The sequence below is a fragment of the Plutella xylostella genome, chromosome 15 (genome assembly GCF_932276165.1).
Source record: "Plutella xylostella chromosome 15, ilPluXylo3.1, whole genome shotgun sequence".
Taxonomy (NCBI): domain Eukaryota; kingdom Metazoa; phylum Arthropoda; class Insecta; order Lepidoptera; family Plutellidae; genus Plutella; species Plutella xylostella.
In genome coordinates this window covers 7,753,895-7,777,672 of record NC_063995.1, presented here as the reverse complement: position 1 = coordinate 7,777,672, position 23,778 = coordinate 7,753,895, and the positions used below count along the sequence as shown (strand labels likewise).

Genomic DNA, 23,778 nt, shown 5'->3' with positions numbered 1-23,778 from the left:
ATGCGTCATCTCCATATTAAATTCTTTACAGATGTGTTAAAAGTCAACAACTAATCCTTTGGTATGATCTAACAGAGTATGGTGAAACTGGGGCTGTGTAGGGCGAAATTGAGAGATGTGAAAATTTTCAGTCAGAAAAGGTAACAACTTACAGGTGTGGTGGGTTTGGCTTTTTTCGCTTTTGGGGCGCCATTTTTAGCTCCTTTCCGTGTTCTTGTGCCGTTAGGACTCTGGTCGAAGCCTTGGATATCCTGTAAGATGATATGTGTTAAATTTTATGTAAAATCTTCTGAAATGGTTCTAACATTTTTTTAGACGCGAAGGTAATCTATGAATTAATTTTATGATTAAACTGTGACTAGGTAGAAATAATTAGTTTATGGTAAGATAAGTACTGGAAAACTTACCGCTTTACTGTCATTAGTTTCAAGGTCTTCAGGAGGCAGCGGCAACGGTTCCAGGTAGTAGCTAAGCGGTTTCACCAGACTGTGCGTGTGGTACCGCAGTAATCTGAAAATATTTCAATCAATTAATTACTTTACTGTGTAATAGAATACCATACGCTCACAGACCATGAAATATAGAATCTCTGATTGGCAATGAGATCAAAAACTATAGATAGGACACCGAACAAAACTTAGAAGAAGCCGCTTAGCAATAAGACCGCCTTTTTTACCTAAATGTTAGAGTAAGTTCTACTATAACTTTGCCCTGTTTTTTGTTTAAATAAAGGAAATATATCTATCTAACCTGTGTGCGTTCTCGTAAGTGAGCGGCTTCCTCTCGATCTTGGTGGCGCTGAACCAGGCCCAGGACAGCGGCGCGGGCGAGCGCCCGCCCTCCACCAGCTCCCACGCCGACACGCGCTGCTTCTCCGTCAGACGGAGACCCTGGATGAGACGAGGAATCATAAATAATATGCTATGAAACGACACATGTATCAGATAATTATTGTGTATTTAGACAACGCGCAGAAGGCTGTTTTGAGTCGCTTTGGAGCTGCGGATGGAATGCACTTTATGCGACAAAGCCGCTATTGGTCAGCTCTATTTCGCCTAAGGCGCGCTTCGAATAATCTTTATCATTAGTTTATAAACGCAAGAGATATAATAAGATGCACCCCTTTTGGTTAAAATACAGGTCGTTATTTTATTACATCGGTGAGCTACCGTTAAACTACATACCTGCTTCTTGTCATTATCGAAGCCAGTAATCTTGTTTCCTTTTTGGTCCACCAGGCATCCGATCGGCTCGCACGCGATTACCTGCAAATTTAAAATAACACATATTACATATGCTTATGTGCAATGTTTGTAAACATAAAAAACAAAAGAGCTGAAGTAACTAAAACGAACCTCAATAATGGTATTCTTGGGCAGCGGCAACAGCTGTCGCACGCACTGCACCGAGGGTCCGTGCCTGTCTCCCAGTTCCTTCTTCAGCTTCTTCATGAGATTCTGGTAATGTTTCCGGTTGCTGTCGTCCCCGCCCTCCGCCAGCGTCGAGTGAATCAGGGTTGCCAACATATCGAGCAATGTTGTGAACAGGTTGCTGCGATACAGACTAAATTAACACGATATAATAACTCTGTATGACCCTACGACTCAGCGAACTTTTACTACTGGTTTCTGAACGCAGCTCATATTTTTAGTATGAGTGTATGAGGCCAATGGTTTTGTTTAGTCGTGCGAATATGACTGTTAAGTAATTTTGATGCGGTCTTGAAGCTCGCTGTGTCGGTTATGATTTTTAAACGACGATGGAGTTCACTACACATTAGTCACAACATGACACTGGATAACAAATAACTAAATGAAATAAAAATACATGAAATGGACTAAATCTCCAACAAAAAAACACAACATCCAATAACACCAAAAATCCCTGAAAGAAAATATTATCTCCTCCAAATTACCACACCACCACCGCCCCACTCAAAGTTACCTATTGTTGTATGAATCAATCAGCTGATGCGCGACCAGCTGCGTCAGCAGCACCGCCCAATCAGAAGTGAGCTGGTAGGAGCGTCGGATCGCGTCGAACATGCCGCCAGCCAATGAGAAGCGCAGCTGCAGCGCCTCGGGTGCCGCCTCGTCCTGCAGAGTGTCGTTGCAGTTGGAGCGGTCGTGGTCGCGAGCGTGGGTTAAGTAGTGCTGGAGTTGCGCGTGGATTGAGCTTAGGAGGCTCTCCTGGAAAATATCGTATAGTGCTGATCATAAATAGCTATACACACATACTATCTTAAACTTGGGCAAGGTACAAAAGTGTATTCCTATAGCTAATTATTAAGCTGAGCGTACCTTAAAAGTAATGTTGCCCACATACATTTATTTACTGTGGGTATAGGCACCCAATCAACTGCTATGGCAGACCGAGCAATACTGAGGGCCTATCACAGGCTAACGTGGCAATTCGCCAGCATTGTACGAGACTTCACAAACATAATTATGCAAAAATAACAGCGCCACTGCAGTCACTTTAGCCTTACATTTTGACAGTGACGGTTGACGATGCGCAAAGTTAATAGAGGTTCGAAAATCTGGTAATCTGGCCTCTGTATATACTAACCTTCTGATCGTCCTGATGCCTCAAGCACGTGAGCACCAGCGACAGCAGGGGCTCGTGCGCGACCCGCACGCCGGCGCCCACGCCGCAGCCGCAGCCGCCGCCGCTTGACGAACTTTTTTTTAAAGTAGCCATTTCAGTGTCCTACTGCTGGGTAAAGGCCTCCCCATTTACTCCACACGTCTCTGTTGTCGACCACCTGACGCGAATCCGGCAAAAATCTGTCCAGGTCGTCTCGCCATCTCCGCCTAGGTCTACCTGGGCGCCTGCGTCCGTCGCTCGGCACCCACTCGGTTATAATCTTTGCCCACCGGTCCGGGTGCATTCGCATGACGAACTTACAGAGGAACAATAGCTACATACTGACCTTCTGATCGTCCTGATGCCTCAAGCACGTGAGCACTAGAGACAGCAGGGGTTCGTGTGCGACCCGCACGCCGGCGCCCACGCCGCAGCCGCAGCCGCCGCCGCACGCGCCGCCCGCCACGCCGCGCTTGCCGCCGCTGCCGCCGCTTGACGAACTGAAGTGAAAACATATAAATATACTTCTGTTAAATCATGTAAAATAGATTGGTTCACACTAATCATTTTCTCGACATCATCTAATGTTAACTGGTAGAGACTTAATAGGTACAAAGTCGAACTAAATGCTAGTAGCATTTAGTTCGATGTTCTGTGTATTCTTGCATGTGTAAAAAAAAAAAAAAAAAACAACTGTCACTTTTTAGGATTCAACAATATACAACTTGCATGTGGCTTCGCATTTTCAATATTTTTTCCCTGCTTTCCTGTGTAGGAGTAATCAAACAAAACTTAATTTCAAACATAATATATTGCACCCATCATATGGTCCTTCGAGCCGGATATCAGCGGCCCGCCGGCCGAGTGAAAAAAGTTCACGTGAAAACATAACCTTCAACAACCAACAAAACAAGTGAAAAAACTATTTGGACTCAAGTAAAGTGCTAAATAAATGAACATTCACGTAAAAATCAACCTTATTCTGCAAGTGTGTTATGAAATAAACTGTGTTGAACTTATTCGTGTGATAAATAACACTCGGAAACATGTCGGACATTGACTCGTTACTTGGATCGTTAGAAGATACAGCCCTGTTACTAAGAAAAGCGCAAATTAACCTTAAAAAGTGTCCTAAGCAACGGTTAACTCAAGGCTACTTAGAAGCACGATATGCAATCCTGGGCGAGTACTGGAGTACCTTCAAGAGTACGCACGACAAGCTCGTAAAAGTTACACCGCGAGACAAACGAGGTGCTATGCCATACTTCGTGAACGAGGACTTTTACACCACCGAGGACTTATACCTATGTTTACAAGCAGACATAAAGGATATGTTATTGCAATTACGAGAGAAAAACAAAGATTCTGATGCGAGTACAAGTAAGGAAACCTGTACAGATGGGCAAGTGAAGTTACCTAGTATACAATTGCCGACTTTTAGTGGCAAGTATGAGGAGTGGCCGACGTACCATGATTTGTTTACAACATTGGTGCACAATAACACGTCGATCAGTCAGGTACAGAAGTTACACTACTTAAAAACAAGTGTATCTCACGAAGCTGAAGTTCTCTTACGACACATACAAGTAACTGAAAGTAATTATACACAAGCTTGGGATATTTTGAAAAACCGCTATGGCAACAAGCGTCTTATTGTTTCCTCACTACTGAAGAGACTATTCAATCAACGGAAAATTAGTGTACAATCAGCTGGTTCAATTAAAATACTACTAGATACAACCACTGAATGCATTAACAACCTGAAAAATCAGAAGGTCAGCACCGATTCCTGGGATCCAGTAATTATATTTCTGATTGTACAGAAATTGGACTCGGAGTCGCACAAAGAGTGGGAGCAATATGCGTACAAAGAAGACCCCGAAGCATTGCCATCGTGGAGCGACATGAAGAAATTCTTAGAATCAAAGTTCCGCACTCTTGAGCTTGTCACACCGTCTTCATCCGCACCTGCTACAGAGAAACGTACTGCTACAGTCATACGTGAACGAACGTACCATGTCTCGACAACTGAAAAGAAATGCATTATGTGCAAAGATAATCACACACTGTGCCACTGCAAGGAATTTACGAAGATGGATCCTGAAGCCAGAAGTACCTATGTTAAGGACAATCGACTTTGTTTCAACTGCTTAGTACCAGGACACTCATCAATGAAATGTAAGCTACCAATGTCCTGCCGCATATGCAACCGACGCCATCATTCTCTGCTACATGAGAATAGGAGCAATGAACCAGTGTCTTCATCGAGCAAATCAACAACACTGGCTTCACAACATGTAGTAGAAGAGAAAGAAGAAGACGAAGTACAAGTTAACTCAATGATGGCATCACATATCAATACTAAGCGGGGAGTAGCACTATTAGCTACAGCCATTGTGGAAGCAACTAATGAACAAGGTCTCACCATTCCACTCCGTGCGCTAATAGACCAAGGATCAGAAGCATCATTCATCAGTGAGAACGCAGCTCAACTGCTGAAACTTAAAAGACAGCCCATGAAGGGGAATGTGCTTGGAGTGGGATCAACAAAAACAAGCATAAACCAGTTGGTGCAGCTAAGAATAAGTTCACGTTTGAAAACAGAAACATGTTTATCAATACAAGCATATGTCATTAAGAAAAATATCACGGCAAAGATACCAAAGAAGAAAATTCAAATACAACAATGGCCTCATCTCGAGGGGCTTGAACTGGCTGACCCATCCTACTGCATGCCTGGAGATATAGATCTACTTCTAGGAGTAAGAGAATACGCAACAATACTCAAATCAGAATTTATAAAGGGTCCGCCAGGCACACCTAGTGCTCAGAGAACCAGCCTAGGATGGATATTATTTGGGGAAGTCAATGAGAACCCACAAGAAGACACATTTCTGGTAATGCATCACAAAATTGATATTGATGACATGCTGAAATCAATTTGGGAGATAGAAACAGACAACAAGAGATATTTAACACGAAATGAGAAACGATGTGAAGAAATTTATGAGACCACAACCACAAGAAATGAGGAAGGGAGATACATAGTCAAACTTCCATTCAAAAATGACAGTCCACTAGTATCAGAAGCAAACTCTAAACAAATAGCAACGCAGAGATTCATGCAATTAGAAAGAAAATTTAGAAGAGCATCAGACCTAAAAGAAGAGTATACAAAGGTTATTAATGATTACATTGAACAAGAGCACATGGAAAGAATACCTGAAAAAGAAAAAGATATAAAAAAATCAGTATACTTACCACACCACGCTGTCGTACGCGATGATAAGGAGACGTCTAAAACACGCGTTGTGTTCGATGCAGCCTGTAAGAATTCAAACAATGTCTCTTTAAATGATGAACTTCTGGTTGGTCCCCAGTTGCAAGAGGACTTGAGAAATCTCCTGACAAGATGGCGGATGAAACGTATCTGCTTCATGGCCGATATAAAACAAATGTATCGCCAGATATTAGTCAGCAAAGATGACGCTGACTATCAAAGACTGATCTGGAGACCAAATGAAAATAATGAATTAGAAGAATACAGGTTGCGCAGAGTTACCTTTGGTACATCTCCAGCTCCCTACTTGGCTGTGAGAACACTACATCAAGTAGCAAATGACGAAGGCAAAGAATGCAAACAGGCTACTGAGTCAATAAAAACAAACTTTTACATGGATGATTTCCTTGATGGCGCTGATTCTGTAAATGATGCTGTCAAACTTGCCCAAGAAGTCACTGAAATACTAAAAAAGGGTGGTTTTCTTCTCACAAAATGGTCGTCAAATGACATAGAATTTATGAAATCAATAGATGAAGACCAAAGATCGGTAAATGCACAAGTAAACTTGAATCTTGATGGAACAGTTAAAGCATTGGGTATTGTGTGGAATTTGAGCCAAGATACATTCCAGTACAACCTGCGTCCTTCACAACCATTGAGCATCATCACAAAACGTAGCATCCTATCTGATATTCAGAAACTTTTCGATCCGCTTGGTTGGATTGCTCCAAGCACTGTGATGGCCAAACTATTAATACAAAACTTGTGGCTTGAAAAGATTGGATGGGATGACAAAGTAAGTGACGAACTGGAAGAAAGATGGAAACAGATAAGAAATGACTTTACAAATGTGAATGAGATACAAATGAAAAGATGGCTTGGAGTAACTGAAACTAATAAAAAGAAGATACAGATGCATGGTTTCAGTGATTCTTCAATGAAAGCATATGGAGCGGTGATCTATGTAAGAATTGAAACAGAAGATAATGAAATTGAAACAAGGCTCATCGCTGCCCGAACTAGAGTAGCCCCGCTTAAAACCATATCATTGCCAAGGCTCGAGTTATGTGGTGCCCTACTCTTGTCTAAACTCATGAAGCAATTTGGACAAGCTATGAGAATCCCAACAACAGATATGTATGCTTGGACAGATTCACAAATAGTTATTGCATGGCTGAGTGGTGAACCTAATCGATGGAAGCCTTTCGTTGCCAACCGTGTCGTTGAAATCGTAGAAAATCTAAACAATAATCAATGGTATCATGTACAGTCGAAGGAAAATCCCGCTGACTTGACCTCACGAGGAATGTTGCTTTCTGAACTTAAGCAATGTGACCTGTGGTGGAAAGGGCCAAAATGGTTAACTGAAACAGAAATAGAGATGAGTAAACCAGAGATTACAAAGACAGAACTAGAGAAACGAAAAACAAAAGAAGTGTGCACGTTAACAAAGGAAGAAGACCTAGAAAGCAAGAAAGAGAAAGTATACACAAATTTGAATGTAACAACTGAGAAGAGTAATATAGAAGAAAAACCATTAACGGAACAATTTGAACAATTCGAAAATTTGAAACAGCTTATTAGATCAATATCACTATGCAGAAGATTCCTAAACTACAAGAAAGTAAAGGACACAGAATTACCATTTACAACTGAAGAATTAGAGAACACTTTACGAACATGTATTAAACTATCACAAACAGAAGAGTTTGGAGAAGAAATTGATAAATTGAAAATGAAGAAACAAGTAAAGAATACGAGTAAATTGAAATCATTAAATCCGTATTTGGACGAGCACCAGATCCTCAGGGTGGGCGGTAGATTACAGCACGCAAATATAAGCTATGAAAGCAAACACCCAATCATTCTTGGTAACAAAAATTGCCTGACAAATCTGATAGTAGCTGATGCTCATTTGAAAACACTGCATGGAGGCGTACAGCTTACAATGTCCTACCTAAGGTCCAAATATTGGATAGTAAGAACCAAAGGATTGGTGAAATCACATATCCACAAATGCCTGACTTGTGCCAAACACAGCGCTATTGCAAAGAAGCAGATTATGGGAGAATTGCCCAAAGTGCGCGTAACACCAGCACGAGCATTCATACGAAGCGGCGTTGATTTTGCCGGGCCTTTTCATGTACTTTTCTCTAAAGGACGAGGAGCTAAGACAAACAAAGCCTACATTGCGATATTTATATGTATGGCTACCAAAGCTATTCACTTGGAGTTAGTTGGAGATATGACTTCACAATCATTTATTGGTGCCTTCAAAAGATTTGTGGCGAGGCGCGGTATATGTTCAGATTTATGGAGTGATCAGGGCAGAAATTTTGTCGGCGCCAATAAAGAGTTGCAAGAGGCATGGCAAGAAGCCAAACTAGAATTTACTGGAGAAATTGAGGATTCCTTGGCATCTGATGGTACCCAATGGCATTTTATTCCAGCATATATCCCAAATATGGGAGGTCTATGGGAGGCCGGGGTGAAATCCATTAAGCACCACCTAAAAAGAATACTTACCACCAACCTGACCTTTGAAGAAATGACGACCGTTCTCTGCGAAATCGAAGCATGCCTTAACTCACGGCCGCTATGCCCGATTGATGAGGCCGATACTGATAATATGGACATCCTGACACCTGGTCATTTCCTCATAGGAGAAGCACCGAGAGCAATCCCTACGCCGAATTTGAATAACACGAAGATAAGTACACTGTCAAGATGGCAGCATACCCAAAAACTGGTTCAAGATTTTTGGAAGAGATGGGTTCAAGAATATCTGACTAGACTCCAACAAAGACCTAAGTGGATGAACAAACAAGATGAATTTAAGACAGGCCAGATAGTCTTGATAAAAAATGATAATTTACCCCCTGGTAAATGGGCTCTGGGACGCATTACAGACAAACACCCAGGGCCAGATGGTTATACCAGAGTGTATAGTGTCAAAAGTGGTGACAGTGTAATTAAAAGATCAGTGACAAAATTGTGCTATTTGCCTATTGACAGTGATACTAATTAATTTTGAAAATTATTTGATTTCTTTGTCATACCTAGGTTAAATTTATAATTATCTAAAGCATTATTTAAATTGAATTGTCATAAAGTTAATATTTTTAGTATAAACCAAGACTGTAACTTTTTCTATCTTGGTACCTATTTAGATTTCATTAAAGTTTGTAAAAGGACACATAGTCCTTTTGGTGGGCGGTATGTTCTGTGTATTCTTGCATGTGTAAAAAAAAAAAAAAACAACTGTCACTTTTTAGGATTCAACAATATACAACTTGCATGTGGCTTCGCATTTTCAATATTTTTTCCCTGCTTTCCTGTGTAGGAGTAATCAAACAAAACTTAATTTCAAACATAATATATTGCACCCATCATTCGACTTTGTACTTATTAATTTTAATTGCAATAAAGAATAATAATAATAGCACACTAGACAGACGACCTTAGAAAGGGAGCCGCGCCGGTGTTACACATGAGGTATGCTAGCAGGGCACAGTTTTCTGGCGCTACACGGAAAGGGCCTCTATGTTCAGTGGACGTGACTGACAATCAGAAAACCCAATGATTTCGATAAACCTACACGATTTCATATTCATATCTGCATTTATCACACACGAGTCTGTGAGATTTAATTCGTAGTTGTAGATTAAATGCTTACCCCTTATAACTAGGGCTCTGGTGGCTCTTGCAGTCGCGGTGAGAGCCGCTGTTGCCGCCGCCGCCGCCGCCGCAGTTGCCGCTGCAACCCGCGCCCCACCCACTTTCCAGAACCTGATACAAATTTAAAATTACATAAAGTCGAACGCGCTATTCGTCAATGTCAATTTATGAGGTTTTTTGAACAATTTAATTTTGAGATTTTACAACGTTACAAACATGTTTTGAAATCATCATTCAGTATACCAATAGACCGGATCAACTTTAGTCTGCAAGAAGAACGTATTATCATACTATACAGCCTGTCAAGTTAGTGTAGAAACAGTACCTCTGTTTTTATGCCGGCACGGCTATGGGAAAGCTACTTGGATTAAGAAAAGTGGCGCCCTCTATTCATTTCTTCTTTTCCTTGCCAGTCTGTAGCTTCAATAACTAACCTGTCCAGCCTGCTTGAGCACGCGGCCCTGCACGGCGGCGGGCAGCTTGGCCACCAGCGGCGCCACCAGCCACACCGACTCCGACCACTTGCCTCCGCCACGCTCTGACCCCGCCCTAGGGAAATAACAAACTGGGTTAGAGAGGTTTTATATTTATTTAACTCTTTATTGTACAAATATTACAAATAAAAGTACAAAGGGTGGACTTAATGCTAAAAGCATTTTCTGCCAGTCAACCCGCAGGAGGTACAGGAAAAATAGGTAATAAGGTGTACAAAAAAGAATAAAATAAAGATATTATTACATAACTAAAGGTTAGAAGAACAAACAGTGAAGTTCAATATTCGGTGAATTGTATTATGGCTTGGAGCACTTTCCATAATGGTCTACGTGGCCATAAAGAGGCGCTTTCAGTTCGATAACTAATAAATTACTCCTTATAATTATACGCAGTAAGTATCCTACATTAGTTACAACCAGGAATATAAAAACAGATAGGTATATAATATCAGACATCGATTTGAAGAAGTGCAACTGCCGCTACACGGGTTCGTTGTCGTCGTAGAAAAACGTCACTAGGTATATCGCGATTCACCATAAATATGGCGCTACGATTGGTGGAAAGCGTACGAAACGAGTTTATCGACGTATATAACGAACCCGTGTAGCAGCCGCAGGATCAATAAAGGTAGTAACCAGAATATTGCATTACCTGTCCTTCTCGCACGTGAACACGTTGAGCACGGCGCGCGCGACCGTGTCGAGCCACGCGTTGAGCTCGGTGGAGCCGTGCGGGAACTGCTTGAACATCAGCTGCAGGTCCAGCCACGACATGCGCAGCGCCACTGCTCTAGTACACACTACAATAGCTACCTGTCCTTCTCGCACGTGAACACGTTGAGCACGGCGCGCGCGACCGTGTCGAGCCACGCGTTGAGCTCGGTGGAGCCGTGCGGGAACTGCTTGAACATCAGCTGCAGGTCCAGCCACGACATGCGCAGCGCCACTGCTCTAGTACACACTACAATAGCTACCTGTCCTTCTCGCACGTGAACACGTTGAGCACGGCGCGCGCGACCGTGTCGAGCCACGCGTTGAGCTCGGTGGAGCCGTGCGGGAACTGCTTGAACATCAGCTGCAGGTCCAGCCACGACATGCGCAGCGCCACTGCTCTAGTACACACTACAATAGCTACCTGTCCTTCTCGCACGTGAACACGTTGAGCACGGCGCGCGCGACCGTGTCGAGCCACGCGTTGAGCTCGGTGGAGCCGTGCGGGAACTGCTTGAACATCAGCTGCAGGTCCAGCCACGACATGCGCAGCGCCACTGCTCTAGTACACACTACAATAGCTACCTGTCCTTCTCGCACGTGAACACGTTGAGCACGGCGCGCGCGACCGTGTCGAGCCACGCGTTGAGCTCGGTGGAGCCGTGCGGGAACTGCTTGAACATCAGCTGCAGGTCCAGCCACGACATGCGCAGAGACCACTGCTCCAGGTTCTGTCAACGATGGTTTTGGATTATATTTTTTATGACATTAGAATCTCTTGATGAACATGACAGTAGTACATAATTATATGTATATGGCAAATATGAGTATGTTTGTCGGGCCTTCGAGGATAAAAAGCTGAAACAGTATAGATGAATTTTGGAAGTGACTTATTTTATAGAAGAGGTATTGAAATAGGACCAGTCTTACCTCTAGTAGTCGAGTAATCATGGTTTTCTGGTCGAGGTCGGGATGCGTGTGGCTCGCTGAGTCAGGATAGCAGATCATATGCAGCAACCTAGAGCATACAGTTACAGGTTAAAAGCTGAAACTAAAATTCATACATAGTAATTATGATATATATTTAAAGCAGCCATTTACCCACACGCAGATTTATTACATATCGTGAAATTCTACGTAAAAGTGGGACCAAAGTGGTAAATTCAACAACCAAGTTTATTTATTTACGTTCATACATATATTCTCCACCATCATAACCCACCTTTGCGCCTGTCGAGGCTGCAGCATAGAATCCAGCAGCATGTCGGGTTGGTACAGCTCGTCAGGGTTCTGCAGGCACTTCTGCAAAACCCACTCCTCGGAGCAAATCTCCGCGAGAACCCGCCGGGCTAATGATGATAGCGACTGAGAAGAATCTAGAAGCGTGGAACCAACGCCGCCACTGCCCCTGAGGATATGGGTTGATAAAGTTAAATACATTTAGAAGTAAAGGTTTTGCTTATCCATATGATTGATTTCTTGGATAGATCATAGTCTAGGAAGCTTGAGGCTTTTTAGTCAGACCAAGCCAAGGAATCAATCTTAGATTAGGTTAATAATGTATTTATGAAAAGTTAAAGTTTTATGATTCGGGTGGCTGAAGTTAATAATTTACATGGATTTGTATTATGATACATTAAAATAATTATTGTTTCACAATTATTTAAGATTTAGGTACATACACAACATTGTTAAGCACATCATTATTTCGTTCTAGTTAAATGTAGCCTAGAAAAGTTAAAACATGTCCACAATATACACAAATTTATCCACAAAGCTTACATTTACAACATAGGTTACCCACAGTTCGATGTTCCCAGGATTATTCACAATGAACAGATGGCAGTGAATTCGTTATGTATTTTAACAGAGCTATTTTAAAACAGTCTATTTAAATACAGTAATTTCAGTCCATAGCACGTTTATATTTAGCACGAAAATGTCTAGATTTACGTGCACCGTACGTATTTTCTGAACTTACATTGTATTGCGAATTATTGACTTTTTAACGTGTATGAAGAACTGTTTTTATTGGAATAAACTGAGGCGGTGGCTTAAAATAGTTGAACTTAAGGTTCACTATCGTATTATATAACAATCAATTATAAGAGAACTTCCACTTCCAAACTTCTTTTCCAGACGTATAATTATGAAGTCAATTTTGCATCTTACTATATTTTGCAGCACACAGTGTGCTCAATGTGTTTAAGGATAGCAGCCTAGAGTGAAGAAGCACATGTACAGGGGGTTCAAAGTTGACATTGTGGCGAAGTGTCCGCGTGATGAAGGTATACATGGGGTGAGGTAACCGCGGAGAGAAGCCAAGCTGGTGAGGTCCATGATTGATGCAGGTCCGTTGTGTCCACGGCTTAAATATCAACACTAACTCCTGGACTATAAGTTGTTTAGGAGCTTGTATTATTGGTATAGTGTTGGTGGTTAAAATGAGGAATGCTATTAGACATTGAAGGCGAGGTGAAGCGATGCCGGAAGGTCCGTGAAGGTGCAACCGTGAAACTCAATATAAATTCAAAAACAAACCTAGGAGTTCTATGGCCCGCACTCATCTCTGAGTCTACCATCCTAAGAATAAAAAAATATTAGCGTTTCAATATCATACGTCAATACTTAAATAGAATAAAAAGTAAATAAAACAATTCAATATCAAATTCTTGACCGCTTGCTGGAAGCGTGAAATAAATCAAAAAGTACTGCGCGCTGAAAACTCATTATAATTTCAATAAAATAAGACTTTATGGTCTAGATCTAGGTTCAGATAACTTACGACATGAGGTCCAGTTGTGCGTCGGTGGGCACGGCGTCGCTGGTGCCTAGAATGTGCGACAGTTCGCACGACTTCTTGCCTCCCGGCTTGCCGCCGTCGCGGGCTGTTGAATCGCTCACCACTAGAAAAAGAAGTGTAAAGTTGTTGGTTATCAATATTCTGATGCGCTGTTAAATGTACCTCAATATTACAGACGGTGTCATCAAGTTTTTCCTTTTTAGGAATAATTTGGTGCTTTTCTCACGGGGACTTTTTGATTGCTCGTTAGTGAATTTATTGTTATTCTATATAGGGTCTTCCAAAATTGGTTTAGTAAGCCGGAAGATGGTGACTTAGGCCGAGTTTTTTGATCCGTGGTCAACTTTAACCATTAGTCAAGTCACTTGTCAAACATGACAGTTGCATACGAATTTTGTTGGATTTTAACTAATGGTAGGCATTTTTGACCAATGGTTGAGTTAACTAGGGATCAAAAAACTGGCCCTTTGGAGGTCATTCTGGGCAACTTTTGTTTGAACAAATGCAGCTGGAGCAAACTTACTAAGAATAGCCTTCAGCGTGGCCAACACGGGTCCTACTCCGATGTTCTTGTGTGCCGCGGCCAGCAGATGTCGGTCGCACGACAGGCGCACGCCCGCCGCCGCGCCGCCCGGCCCGGGGGACGTCGACACGCTGTATAGACCTGCAATATTATTCATTAGGTAACCCAGTAATAATTAGTTTGATAAAGATTTGTCTAGGTTACCGACATACTGGGAATGGTAGATGACTGTTGTGGTAAATTTCACGGGTGAATAACACGAAAAGGAAAAGGTAGCGCCATAGCGTGGGGTATAATCCGACTAACTGGATGGAAACCTTTAAATATGTAGCGTATACAAGTATACAGTCACCTGCCAGCGCACCTGCCTGGGCAGTCAGTGAAATCCTTACACTATTGCTTTTACCGCGACACAGGAGTTGTGTAGTCTACAATCGATGATAGTACACATACCAGGCTGCGGCGTATCCAGCGTCTTGAACAGCGTCAGCAGCAGGTGGCACGTTAACCGCGCGCCGGCGTCGGGCGAGGGCGCGGTGGCGGAGCACCTCATTTCTGACTTTTAGTTTGTCAAATCGTCGCCTTAATGAAGCTTTAAATATGTATGTAGCATATGCAACTATACAGTCACCTAGCCAGCGCACTCTGGGCAGTCAGTGAAATCCTTACAGTATTGCTTTTACCACGACGTAGAAGTTGTGTAGTCTAGTTCTACAATCAATGACGGTCCACATACCTGGCTGCGGCGTATCGAGCGTCTTGAACAGCCTCAGCAGCAGGTGGCACGTCAACCGCGCGCCGGCGTCGGGCGAGGGTGCGTTGGCGGGGTGCGCGCCCGCCGCGCCGCCGCCGCAGGCTTTCACCAGGGAGGGCAGCGCCGCGTGGCGCACGAAGTCTTCGAGCGAGAAGCAGTGGCGGGCTGGAAGTGAGGGGTGGATTAGTGGAGATATTCTTTGATAAGTGTTATAGAAATACAAGGTGATAGGAAGAGCGGTTTGCGGACGAAAACGTATATACTGCTCATAAGTCAAAGTCAAGTCAAAGTCAAAGTCAAAATTTTTTATTCATCGTACAAATATAAAATTTTCTGATGAACGTCAATTTTTACAAATTACTCTCCGTTCGGATAAGGGGGGGCTCTTTCTGTCTAAGGAGAAGAACGGAGGCAAGAAACTCCTGAGCCATCTTTTCAAAAAAAGACTTAAAACTAGTTGGTATACAATACATATAAGCTTAATAATAGGGAACATGCAAGTGGTTCAAATATGGGTCATATATTATTTATAATAAACTGTGTTATTTCATAACTACGACTCCATCAATATTTTTGATTATAATTTATTTTTGAGCAAGTAAATGAAGTTGAAAAGTACAAAAAAACTTCGGTAAATTCTAACTTCAGAGAAACGTCACCCATTTTCTTAGGGCGGATGTGACGTCAAAATTCTTTATATATCAATCTCAGAATAATAACTTCTTTGCGTTTACGGCGGAAGTTAAATAAATGTCAAATGTAAACAAAGAAATGTTAATGTCACCGAGTGTTTGTGATGCTCGTTGTGATCAGATACGATGAATCACATAAAAATTCTTCCAATAGATCCTAGCCTCCTATAACCTCTCCACTTCTTGTTTGATATGCTTGTTTGTTTGCAAAGTTTAGGACTTTTTATATTTTTTGTTGGTAGTGTATGGGCTGCCACTAGTTGTTCTATTGTAATGAGGCGTAAACAGCCATTCGCTAGTCAACGAGCCACTCCAATATGCTCTATATTGCAACACAATAAAATTAAATTTGTATTGTAAGAATTATGACATGAACATGACACAAGTTGCTCTTTCTACTTTTAGGTTATAATGGCAGTCGTTGGTATATTTCAAAAGTTGTTATATTTTTCTAAATTAAGTTATGGAAGAATTCTCGTAATCAGAAGAACTGGACACATTAAATTTATTACGCAGTATGAACGAGTAAACTGTGGCCAGCTGCGGAAAAGGACAGCAAAGACTATTGAAAAGTCGAGAGCCACATGTAAAATGGAAATGGAGCCGATGGAAAACCACAACCATCCAGTAAATAGAGATATATGATAGAGTGTGATATGATTACACTGATCAGTTATAGTAGTTTTTATTATAAATAAAAGATAATATGTATGTTATACGTTGTTATTTTTGTAGAATTAAAATTCGGGGATAATCATGTAGCATGTGAAAGAAAACATCGTGAGAAACCTCAATATTTAGATTAAGCACATTTAGATATGTGAACCCACCAATCCGCAGTGGACCAGCGTGGTGGGAAATGGTCCAAGCTTAGGAAGGGGGTTTAGACCTTTGAGATATGCACAATGGTTCCATTCAAGAGAGCCAGGTGCAGGTTCTTACACCCCCACAGATAATAGAATAGAATGACCCACTAACCCTAGTCTCTCTTACTGAGAACCAAAGTTACAGTAAGTACTTACATACAATACAAATATTACTTTATATTCATATTGCCATAATAGCGTAATATTGTGTACAAAGGTCCTCTGGTTTGCGCACTCCCAATTCAAAAGAGCTACTAGTAGTATTATTTTTACCATACCATTATTATTACCATTACAAAACAGCCACTGATCACACTTTATACACTTCCTTTTTCGTTTGTTACCATGACAACATTGGTTTGTTGAAAATACAAAAGTACTCTGTGATTACTTGATTAGGTAAAAAATCTATGCCGACTGACGGGACTCATTATTCTGAGCCGTGAAGTTAAAAGATTATGACGTCACACCAGCCCGCCATCCTGACGGGAATTTCAAAGTGGTCGTGATGGTTGTAATTTTTTAACTTTCTTTAAAATACCTTAAATTACTTATTTTGGCGTTGAATTTTTTTTTACTATAATAAAGTGATGTAAAACTATCCAATAAAAGTATAAAAAAAAAATATGCATATTCCCTATTATTATTATAATAATATGAGCAGAGCTAACTACTTATCACAGCCATGCATTAACGTCCTCTAAGTAATCATCAATTTTATAATAAGCTTTTTTACTGAGTTTCTCTTTAATGTAACACTTAAACTTATTCTCTGGCATTTGAGCAACTTCTGCTGGAAGCTTATTATAAAATCTAATACAGTACCCTAAAAACGATTTATTAACTTTCGCCAGACGCATCGCTGGAAAAGCCAGCTTATGCTTGTTCCTAGTATTAATGTCATGATTACTGCCAATTGTATCAAAAGTTGAAATATTCTTTCGTACATACATTAAATTGGAAAAAATGAACTGACATGGAACTGTAAGGATGTTAATTTCTTTAAACAACATAACAACTGTGGTGTAAATAGCATACGTTGCATCTCTGACCGATTCTTCAGGGATTGTAGTCTGCATATGCATTTATGGATACTTTACTTCACCGCAAAGCAGAAGGTAATTATTGAGTTCCTACTTCGTCATTACTCGGCTCCAGCTTGACACTCTTCAGGAACATTACGTCATGTTCAACCACAGATATCGATCAATTGCTGGCCCAGCAGTAACTGCACTCACCCACTAGTATGCAGGTGAAGACGGCGAGCGCGTCGCTGGCGGAGGCGTCGTGCAGGTCGCGGTGCTGCAGCAGGTCGGGGTACAGCGGGGGCGGCGCGGCGTGCGGGGCGGCGGGGTAGTGTTGCGCCCCGCATAGTGCTACCAGCGCCCCCAGCCACTCGGCGGCGAGGCCGCTGCACCACGCGGTCATCTCTGCGCAGAGCACGCCGAGCTCGTTCACGCTGAGTGATGGGAATAATGGAGTTTGAATAAAATAGTTGTTCAACATTTAGCCCCTACAAATTTATTTGATACTCCCGTGCGATGCCGATGCTTACTGCTATGTGTAATGACGTCATCGCCTCAAGTCCTCGTAAGGGCATATTGCTTTAGCATGAAAAGCTACACATATCTCAATAAGATGCTAACACAGGGCTAAGATTTATGCCCTTTGAATAAACTCAATTATCTACCTCTGGTAAACTGATAAATATGAATTTTCAGTATAATCACGCTTATCTTATAACTTCATCAACGACAGCTGAAAAGCGTCTCAATAAACACTTACCGATCATTATCGACCTCTCTGCAAACGGCGAGCATGGCTGAACACACGAAGCTGTATCTGTTGGCCGGAGACTCGGCGACTTGCCGCGCCCACGACAACTCTATCTTACCTGTTCACAACAAACGAATAATATGACTCATGTTAAATACAATATCATTTAATTATTAAGTAGGTAGTAAAGATTAAATTTACCTTTTCTAGGATTAGTGAAAAATTCGCTCAGAAATTGTGGATTATACGTGTAGTTTGAAGGCACAGGCTGTAGAGGCGAGTACAGCGCTTGTCTGAAACATAATACATACACAGTTAAACATACAAGGAAGTCAACGACACCTTAACGCCACACCGGCTGCGTATTTGGGCACCCTGTATCAACAATACCTTTACACTAACGTGTATTTCGAGTCCACTTCGTTCCACTGAAAAGTTTGCAACTCTTTTTTACCGTGTATGTAATATAGTACATCATTAAGGTCATTATAATTACATCTCCATAATGCGCTTTTACAACGATATTAGCTTTAATACGCACGTTGTATCCGAATTTCGCGGTTTTTAGTTACTTATGTATGTATTTTAGTTACTTATACACATATCTACCCCGTGTATCACTCTAAACACCTCCAACAGCTACTTGTCACTCACTTGATCTTGGGGTAGGCATTGGCGAAGGTGTCTGCGTGCGGCGCGTGGCACAGATGCGCGGCCGCCTTGTACAGGTCGTGCAGCTGCGCCAGCACGCAGCGCTCCGCCGAGCCGCAGTCGCCCGGGTTCACCACGCACTTCACCAGCCGGCACAGCTGCTCGAACACCGCCGACGTTTGTTCCACGCACACTGGGGGGGGAGTGTTTGTGAGAAACAATGTTGGATAACTAGCTACAGTTGCTTTACGCGCATTTTAGATGCCTACTGGGGTTAAATTATGATTTTTTTTCAGCTATCACTATAGCTTCATTCCTTACAGACCGGGTTGCAGTTGGCGGTTAAAGAAGTTTAGCCTTGCTGTGCTCGGCTCTTCTCTAGGTTTTGAATTTATGGTTTCGGTTGTTCTGCCTCGCTGCGCTCGGCTCTTCAGTTAAATAGGCGGTATTTATGGTAGTTTAGCCTCGCTTCGCTCTGCTCTTTGGGTTTTCGGATGATGATTTCAGACGCGAATCTCTATAAAGAGACGTTTATTTACGTCGGTAAATCTTCCGTATAGTCTTATCTATTGATTGATAAATGGATCATGAAAACGATGTCAGATTATTCTTGTTTTTTGTAATGATTATATGTCATCGAAGCAGTGGTAGCTCTACGCATCAGTTATGATTTTAACCTGTAGCATACTACTATAGGTATAGGTGCATATACTCACGTAGTAGACAAGAGTGGTATCTCCTAAGGGCTCCCACGGTGTACAGCGCTAGCGCCGAGGTGTAGGCGCGGGGAGCCGCCACGCTGTTGCTGGGGGCGCCCCGCGCTATCAACGCTGTTTCCACTTCCGACAGTTCTTTGAGGATCTGTGGAAGAAGTTGGTAATTACAATGGGTCCTATTTAATCAATTATACATATCAGAGACTAGAGAGCGAGCTCAGGTTTCGCCATCAACAATTTGTGTGAAAAAATATTTTTAAACCTGCTGCTATTCCTAATACGACGTCATGTCGACTGTGTCCTGACTCCTGCTCGAGCATTGACTACCAGATGTCGTTAATCACGCTACGGCCAAAACATGCATTTCGCACGTTAATATACGACGCTACGGGCCAAAGGCACTATTAAGAGCTACCAGCTAGTGGCGCCCCATCTACGCGTCTTTACTGTCTAAACGCGTATTTTATACGTTGTACTGCCAGTTTAAGACACTACGGTACCACCAAAAGTGGCGCCATTTACAATATTGATTCCGCAACGAAGCTGCGATCTAAATGCGCAATTTATAAAACGGTACGGCCCAAAGGCTCTATTTAGAGCGCGCGCAAGTGGCGCCATCTACAGTGCGCTTTGTAATTACAGCCGCGATGTATAGAACATCAATATTATCCCTGTATATCACACCTGGATGCAGGTCTCGATGAGGCCGTGCACGTTGAGCGCGATCTCCATGAGGTCGAGCGCGAAGGCGACGTGCTCGGGCTGCGGCAGGTACGTGGCGCCCGCCGCGTACGCCGCCCCCGCCCCGCACACCGCGCCGCCCACCGCCCCGCCCCGCGCCCGGCGAGCACCCACCACCAGGTGGCGCTAGTGGCGGTACTGTCTAAACGCGCGTTTTATACGTGGCGCTGCTAGTTTAAGATACTACGGTACGACTAAAAGGCGCATTATTTAGAGCGCTGGTGGCGCCATCTACAATATTGACGAGGCTGTGATCTAAATGCGCATTTCACACGTTACGCTGCCAGTTTAAGATGCTACGGTACGGCTAAACGGCTTTATTTAGAGCGACCGCATATGGCGCCATCTACAATATTGATAATACCGTGAGGCTGTGACATAAAGGCGCATTTCACACGTTGCTCTGCTAGTTTAAGATACTACGGTACGACTAAAAGGCGCATTATTTAGAGCGCAGGTGGCGCCATCAACAATATTGCTTCTGCGACGAGGTTGCGAACTAAACGCGCATTTCATACGTCGATATTTTCGGAAATCGCTTTCGTATGCTACGGCCTAAAGGCCGAGTTATTTAGAGCGCCTTCAGATGGCACGTTTTGTGGTGAGGGTCGCGCTTCAATATATGAATCGTATCCCTGTGTTTCAGGATTTCGCTTTTACACCTCATGTACCCTGTACAGCCCACCTGGATGCAGGTCTCGATGAGGCCGTGCACGTTGAGCGCGATCTCCATGAGGTCGAGCGCGAAGGCGACGTGCTCGGGCTGCGGCAGGTACGTGGCGCCCGCCGCGTACGCCGCCAGCGCCTCGCACACCGCGCCGCCCACCGCCCAAGATACTGCGCCCTGCTCGTACATCGACATCGCCTGCGGATGGGAGGAAAATTGTTACAATAGGGGTTACTTTCTGAAAGACCACATCAAAAATTTGGTCTGCATGCAAAGAGGAAGCGGACCAGCTATATATGCTGAAAGAACCGATGCTCAGTCGGATAAACTATATCTCGAGCGCAGCCCGCTAACAATCAAGCATAGCGTAGCATGCTCTCTGGCCGACGACCTTAGACAAGTAGCTGGGACAGGAACTTAGTAAGGCCGAGACCAGAGTGTTGTGTCGCTCCTTGGAACAATGTACAGTAGTGGACGATTACGGGCTGAAGTTTGTTTCTATTTTTGTTTAACTGGCCAAATCAACAGTCGCAATTATGTAACTTACCTGAAATTTCTGCGTAACATTTTCAAAGTTGAATTCACTTCTTGAATGCTTCTTTATTTTGCCGCCCTCCGCGACGTCTATTGAGAACTTCTTTGAAAAGAGCTTGCAGATTTCTGTGAACAAACGAAACAGTCGTAAGTTATGTAAATAAGAATCATCACCTTGGAATGGATAAGTAAAGGGGTAGCCCAATATCCGTTTGATGTGTAATTTCAATTATCTTTTCAGAATGGCGGTAAACTTAATTTCCTACAGTTACCTTTAGTAATCTTCTCATGATGTTTGGCGTCATCCCTCTGTCGGCCCACTCCGTACAGCAGTATGTGTCTCTGGTTGGCGTCGTGCGGCGCCTGGTCCGGCTCGCCGGGGGGCAGGGGGAAGTGCCACGTGTAGTGTTGTGATGACACACCAATAGTATATAGACACCTATAACTACAGCGCGGCGGCGGATTCCTACTATTATAGACACTTGTAGCCTGAACGCGCCGACGGATTCGCACGATTGATGCTTCATTTGAAACGTCTTTTTATTGCGCTTATGATGAGATAGGTGGCGCCACTGACAAACCAATATGGCGGCTGTCAAAACCATTCTAAATGGCGCGAAATTTTGTATTTTCAGTTACCTTTAGTAATCTTCTTGACATGATGTTTAGCATCATCCCTCTGTCTGCCCACTCCGTACAGCAGTATGTGTCTCTGGTTGGCGTCGTGCGGCGCCTGGTCCGGCTCGCCGGGGGGCAGGGGGAAGTGCCACGTGTAGTGTCGCGATGAGACCACTAGTATATTACCAGTCCTGTAGCCTGAGCACGCCGTCGGAGTCGCATGATTGTTGTGTCATTGCAATCGCCTTTTAACTGCGCAAATGATGAGATAGGTGGCGCCACTGACAAACCAATATGGCAGCTGTAAAATCCAATTCTAAATGGCGCTAAATTTAATTATCTCAATTTACCTTTAGTAATCTTCTTGACATGATGTTTAGCGTCGTCCCTCTGTCTGCCCACTCCGTACAGCAGTATGTGTCTCTGGTTGGCGTCGTGCGGCGCCTGGTCCGGCTCGCCGGGGGGCAGGGGGAAGTGCCACGTGTAGTGGTAGTGGCGGGAGACGGCGGCGGGGGGGCCGCACGCGCTGCTCGGGCCGGCTGGCGTGCGGATCCCTGGGGGTTGGTCATGATTTCATTAGAACTTGGTTTTAGACAGCGATAGATAAAACGGTATTAAGAGGGCTGATGTCAAACAATAGAATTACTCCAAGGTTATGCAAATTAAGACGTTAATACAATTGCATGCATAAAGGGAGTAGTTTATTTGATTTTTTAGAGAGTTAAGTACCTATGTTATTTTATAATAAATAGAATAATATTTTATTGCTTCCTTTCTTGACTACTTTTTTGTGCTATTTTATCAATATTAGATACCTACTTCAGTTTTTCTTTCCAATAGAATTTGTAGTATGTTCTCACCTGGTACTGACATTGGGCCCATTCCCATGGCTTGGATGCCGGGAATGCTCATCCCGCTTGGTCCCATCATAGGTGAGCTGACACTGTAAAACAAACATTAGTCATTATTTATTTATTTATTGTATTATAGTATGTATTTTTGACAGCACAAAAATGTATTATTGAGGTATACTTTAAATTTTAACGAAAATTGCGGTCATCCGCGCATATTGAATATTCTTCTTAGCGTGTCGACAAAATATGATGTATGATAACAGAGATAAGAAACCAATAGCGACCAAGCAACATAGGGCGCACCATTGGCGTTGCACGGTTTTGACACGTTCCACCCGAGCCTCACCCTGAACTTCCTTTATTTCTTCTACAGGATGTAGCAAAAGGGGATTAAAAAAACACTCCATAGTAAAAAAGTCACGTGACCAACAAAGTTTCTATGGAAAAAATATGATTTTTAAATTATAAATTGCATTTTTGGCAGCCGAAACACGTAGGTTTCGGCTATACTTTTTTTGCAACATCCTATATAGACGTGACTAAAAAGGTTTTTCAAGTTTAGTGTGATATTTTATTATATTATACCTGTGCGAGGGTTCCCCCGGGTCCTTGGGGCTGTCGGGCGCGTCCATGGAGTTCTGCTGGTCCTCCTTGATGTGCTGAAGCAGCTTGTCCAGGTCGTCGTCTATCTTTGAGTCGTCCAAGTCCATCCGGACGTTCTCCTGTTAATGAAAATATAGGTTTTATAAGTCCCGTAAATAAAGAAAGGATCTCAAAATGGCGGCTGTTACATGTGTGAGATTAGGAAGAAGTATTGGCTGATTTACGATT

At 42.9% G+C, this 23,778-nt stretch overlaps 2 protein-coding genes across 5 annotated transcripts in view; one reads left to right on the top strand and one right to left on the bottom strand.

Annotated features, from left to right (window-relative positions):
* The window catches only part of LOC105392424 (mediator of RNA polymerase II transcription subunit 12), a 46,105-nt gene that overhangs the window by 3,298 nt on the left and 19,029 nt on the right, over positions 1–23,778 (bottom strand). Inside the window, exons 18-44 of one of the 4 annotated variants that reach the window (XM_048625724.1) lie at positions 23,533–23,669; positions 22,954–23,036; positions 22,444–22,647; positions 21,489–21,601; positions 20,960–21,139; positions 19,534–19,678; positions 18,821–19,010; positions 18,368–18,459; positions 18,176–18,284; positions 17,629–17,849; positions 14,815–14,997; positions 14,079–14,219; positions 13,538–13,658; positions 13,294–13,335; positions 11,975–12,160; positions 11,683–11,770; positions 11,338–11,483; positions 9,982–10,096; positions 9,546–9,658; positions 2,996–3,086; positions 2,569–2,631; positions 1,945–2,189; positions 1,356–1,563; positions 1,185–1,265; positions 751–890; positions 408–510; positions 153–251 (exon numbers count right to left, since the gene is read on the bottom strand). In XM_048625724.1, coding sequence (XP_048481681.1) covers positions 153–251; positions 408–510; positions 751–890; positions 1,185–1,265; positions 1,356–1,563; positions 1,945–2,189; positions 2,569–2,631; positions 2,996–3,086; positions 9,546–9,658; positions 9,982–10,096; positions 11,338–11,483; positions 11,683–11,770; positions 11,975–12,160; positions 13,294–13,335; positions 13,538–13,658; positions 14,079–14,219; positions 14,815–14,997; positions 17,629–17,849; positions 18,176–18,284; positions 18,368–18,459; positions 18,821–19,010; positions 19,534–19,678; positions 20,960–21,139; positions 21,489–21,601; positions 22,444–22,647; positions 22,954–23,036; positions 23,533–23,669 — 3,639 coding nt within the window. Of the gene's footprint in view, positions 1–152; positions 252–407; positions 511–750; positions 891–1,184; positions 1,266–1,355; positions 1,564–1,944; positions 2,190–2,568; positions 2,632–2,932; positions 3,087–9,545; positions 9,659–9,981; positions 10,097–11,337; positions 11,484–11,682; positions 11,771–11,974; positions 12,161–13,293; positions 13,336–13,537; positions 13,659–14,078; positions 14,220–14,814; positions 14,998–17,628; positions 17,850–18,175; positions 18,285–18,367; positions 18,460–18,820; positions 19,011–19,533; positions 19,679–20,959; positions 21,140–21,488; positions 21,602–22,443; positions 22,648–22,953; positions 23,037–23,532; positions 23,670–23,778 lie in introns of all 4 variants that reach the window. The other 3 variants (XM_048625725.1, XM_048625723.1, XM_048625726.1) reach the window with 3 other exon arrangements.
* Positions 3,371–9,151, top strand: LOC119693389. Its single transcript, XM_048625727.1, has 2 exons — positions 3,371–3,534; positions 3,588–9,151. Exon 2 carries the CDS (start codon positions 3,633–3,635, stop codon positions 8,895–8,897), a length of 5,265 nt encoding a protein of 1,754 aa, XP_048481684.1. The 5' UTR covers positions 3,371–3,534; positions 3,588–3,632; the 3' UTR covers positions 8,898–9,151.

What these genes read in the sequence shown, in the direction of transcription:
- LOC119693389 (XM_048625727.1), top strand. Translation starts at nt 3,633, where the DNA reads ATGTCGGACATTGACTCGTTACTTGGATCGTTAGAAGATACAGCCCTG.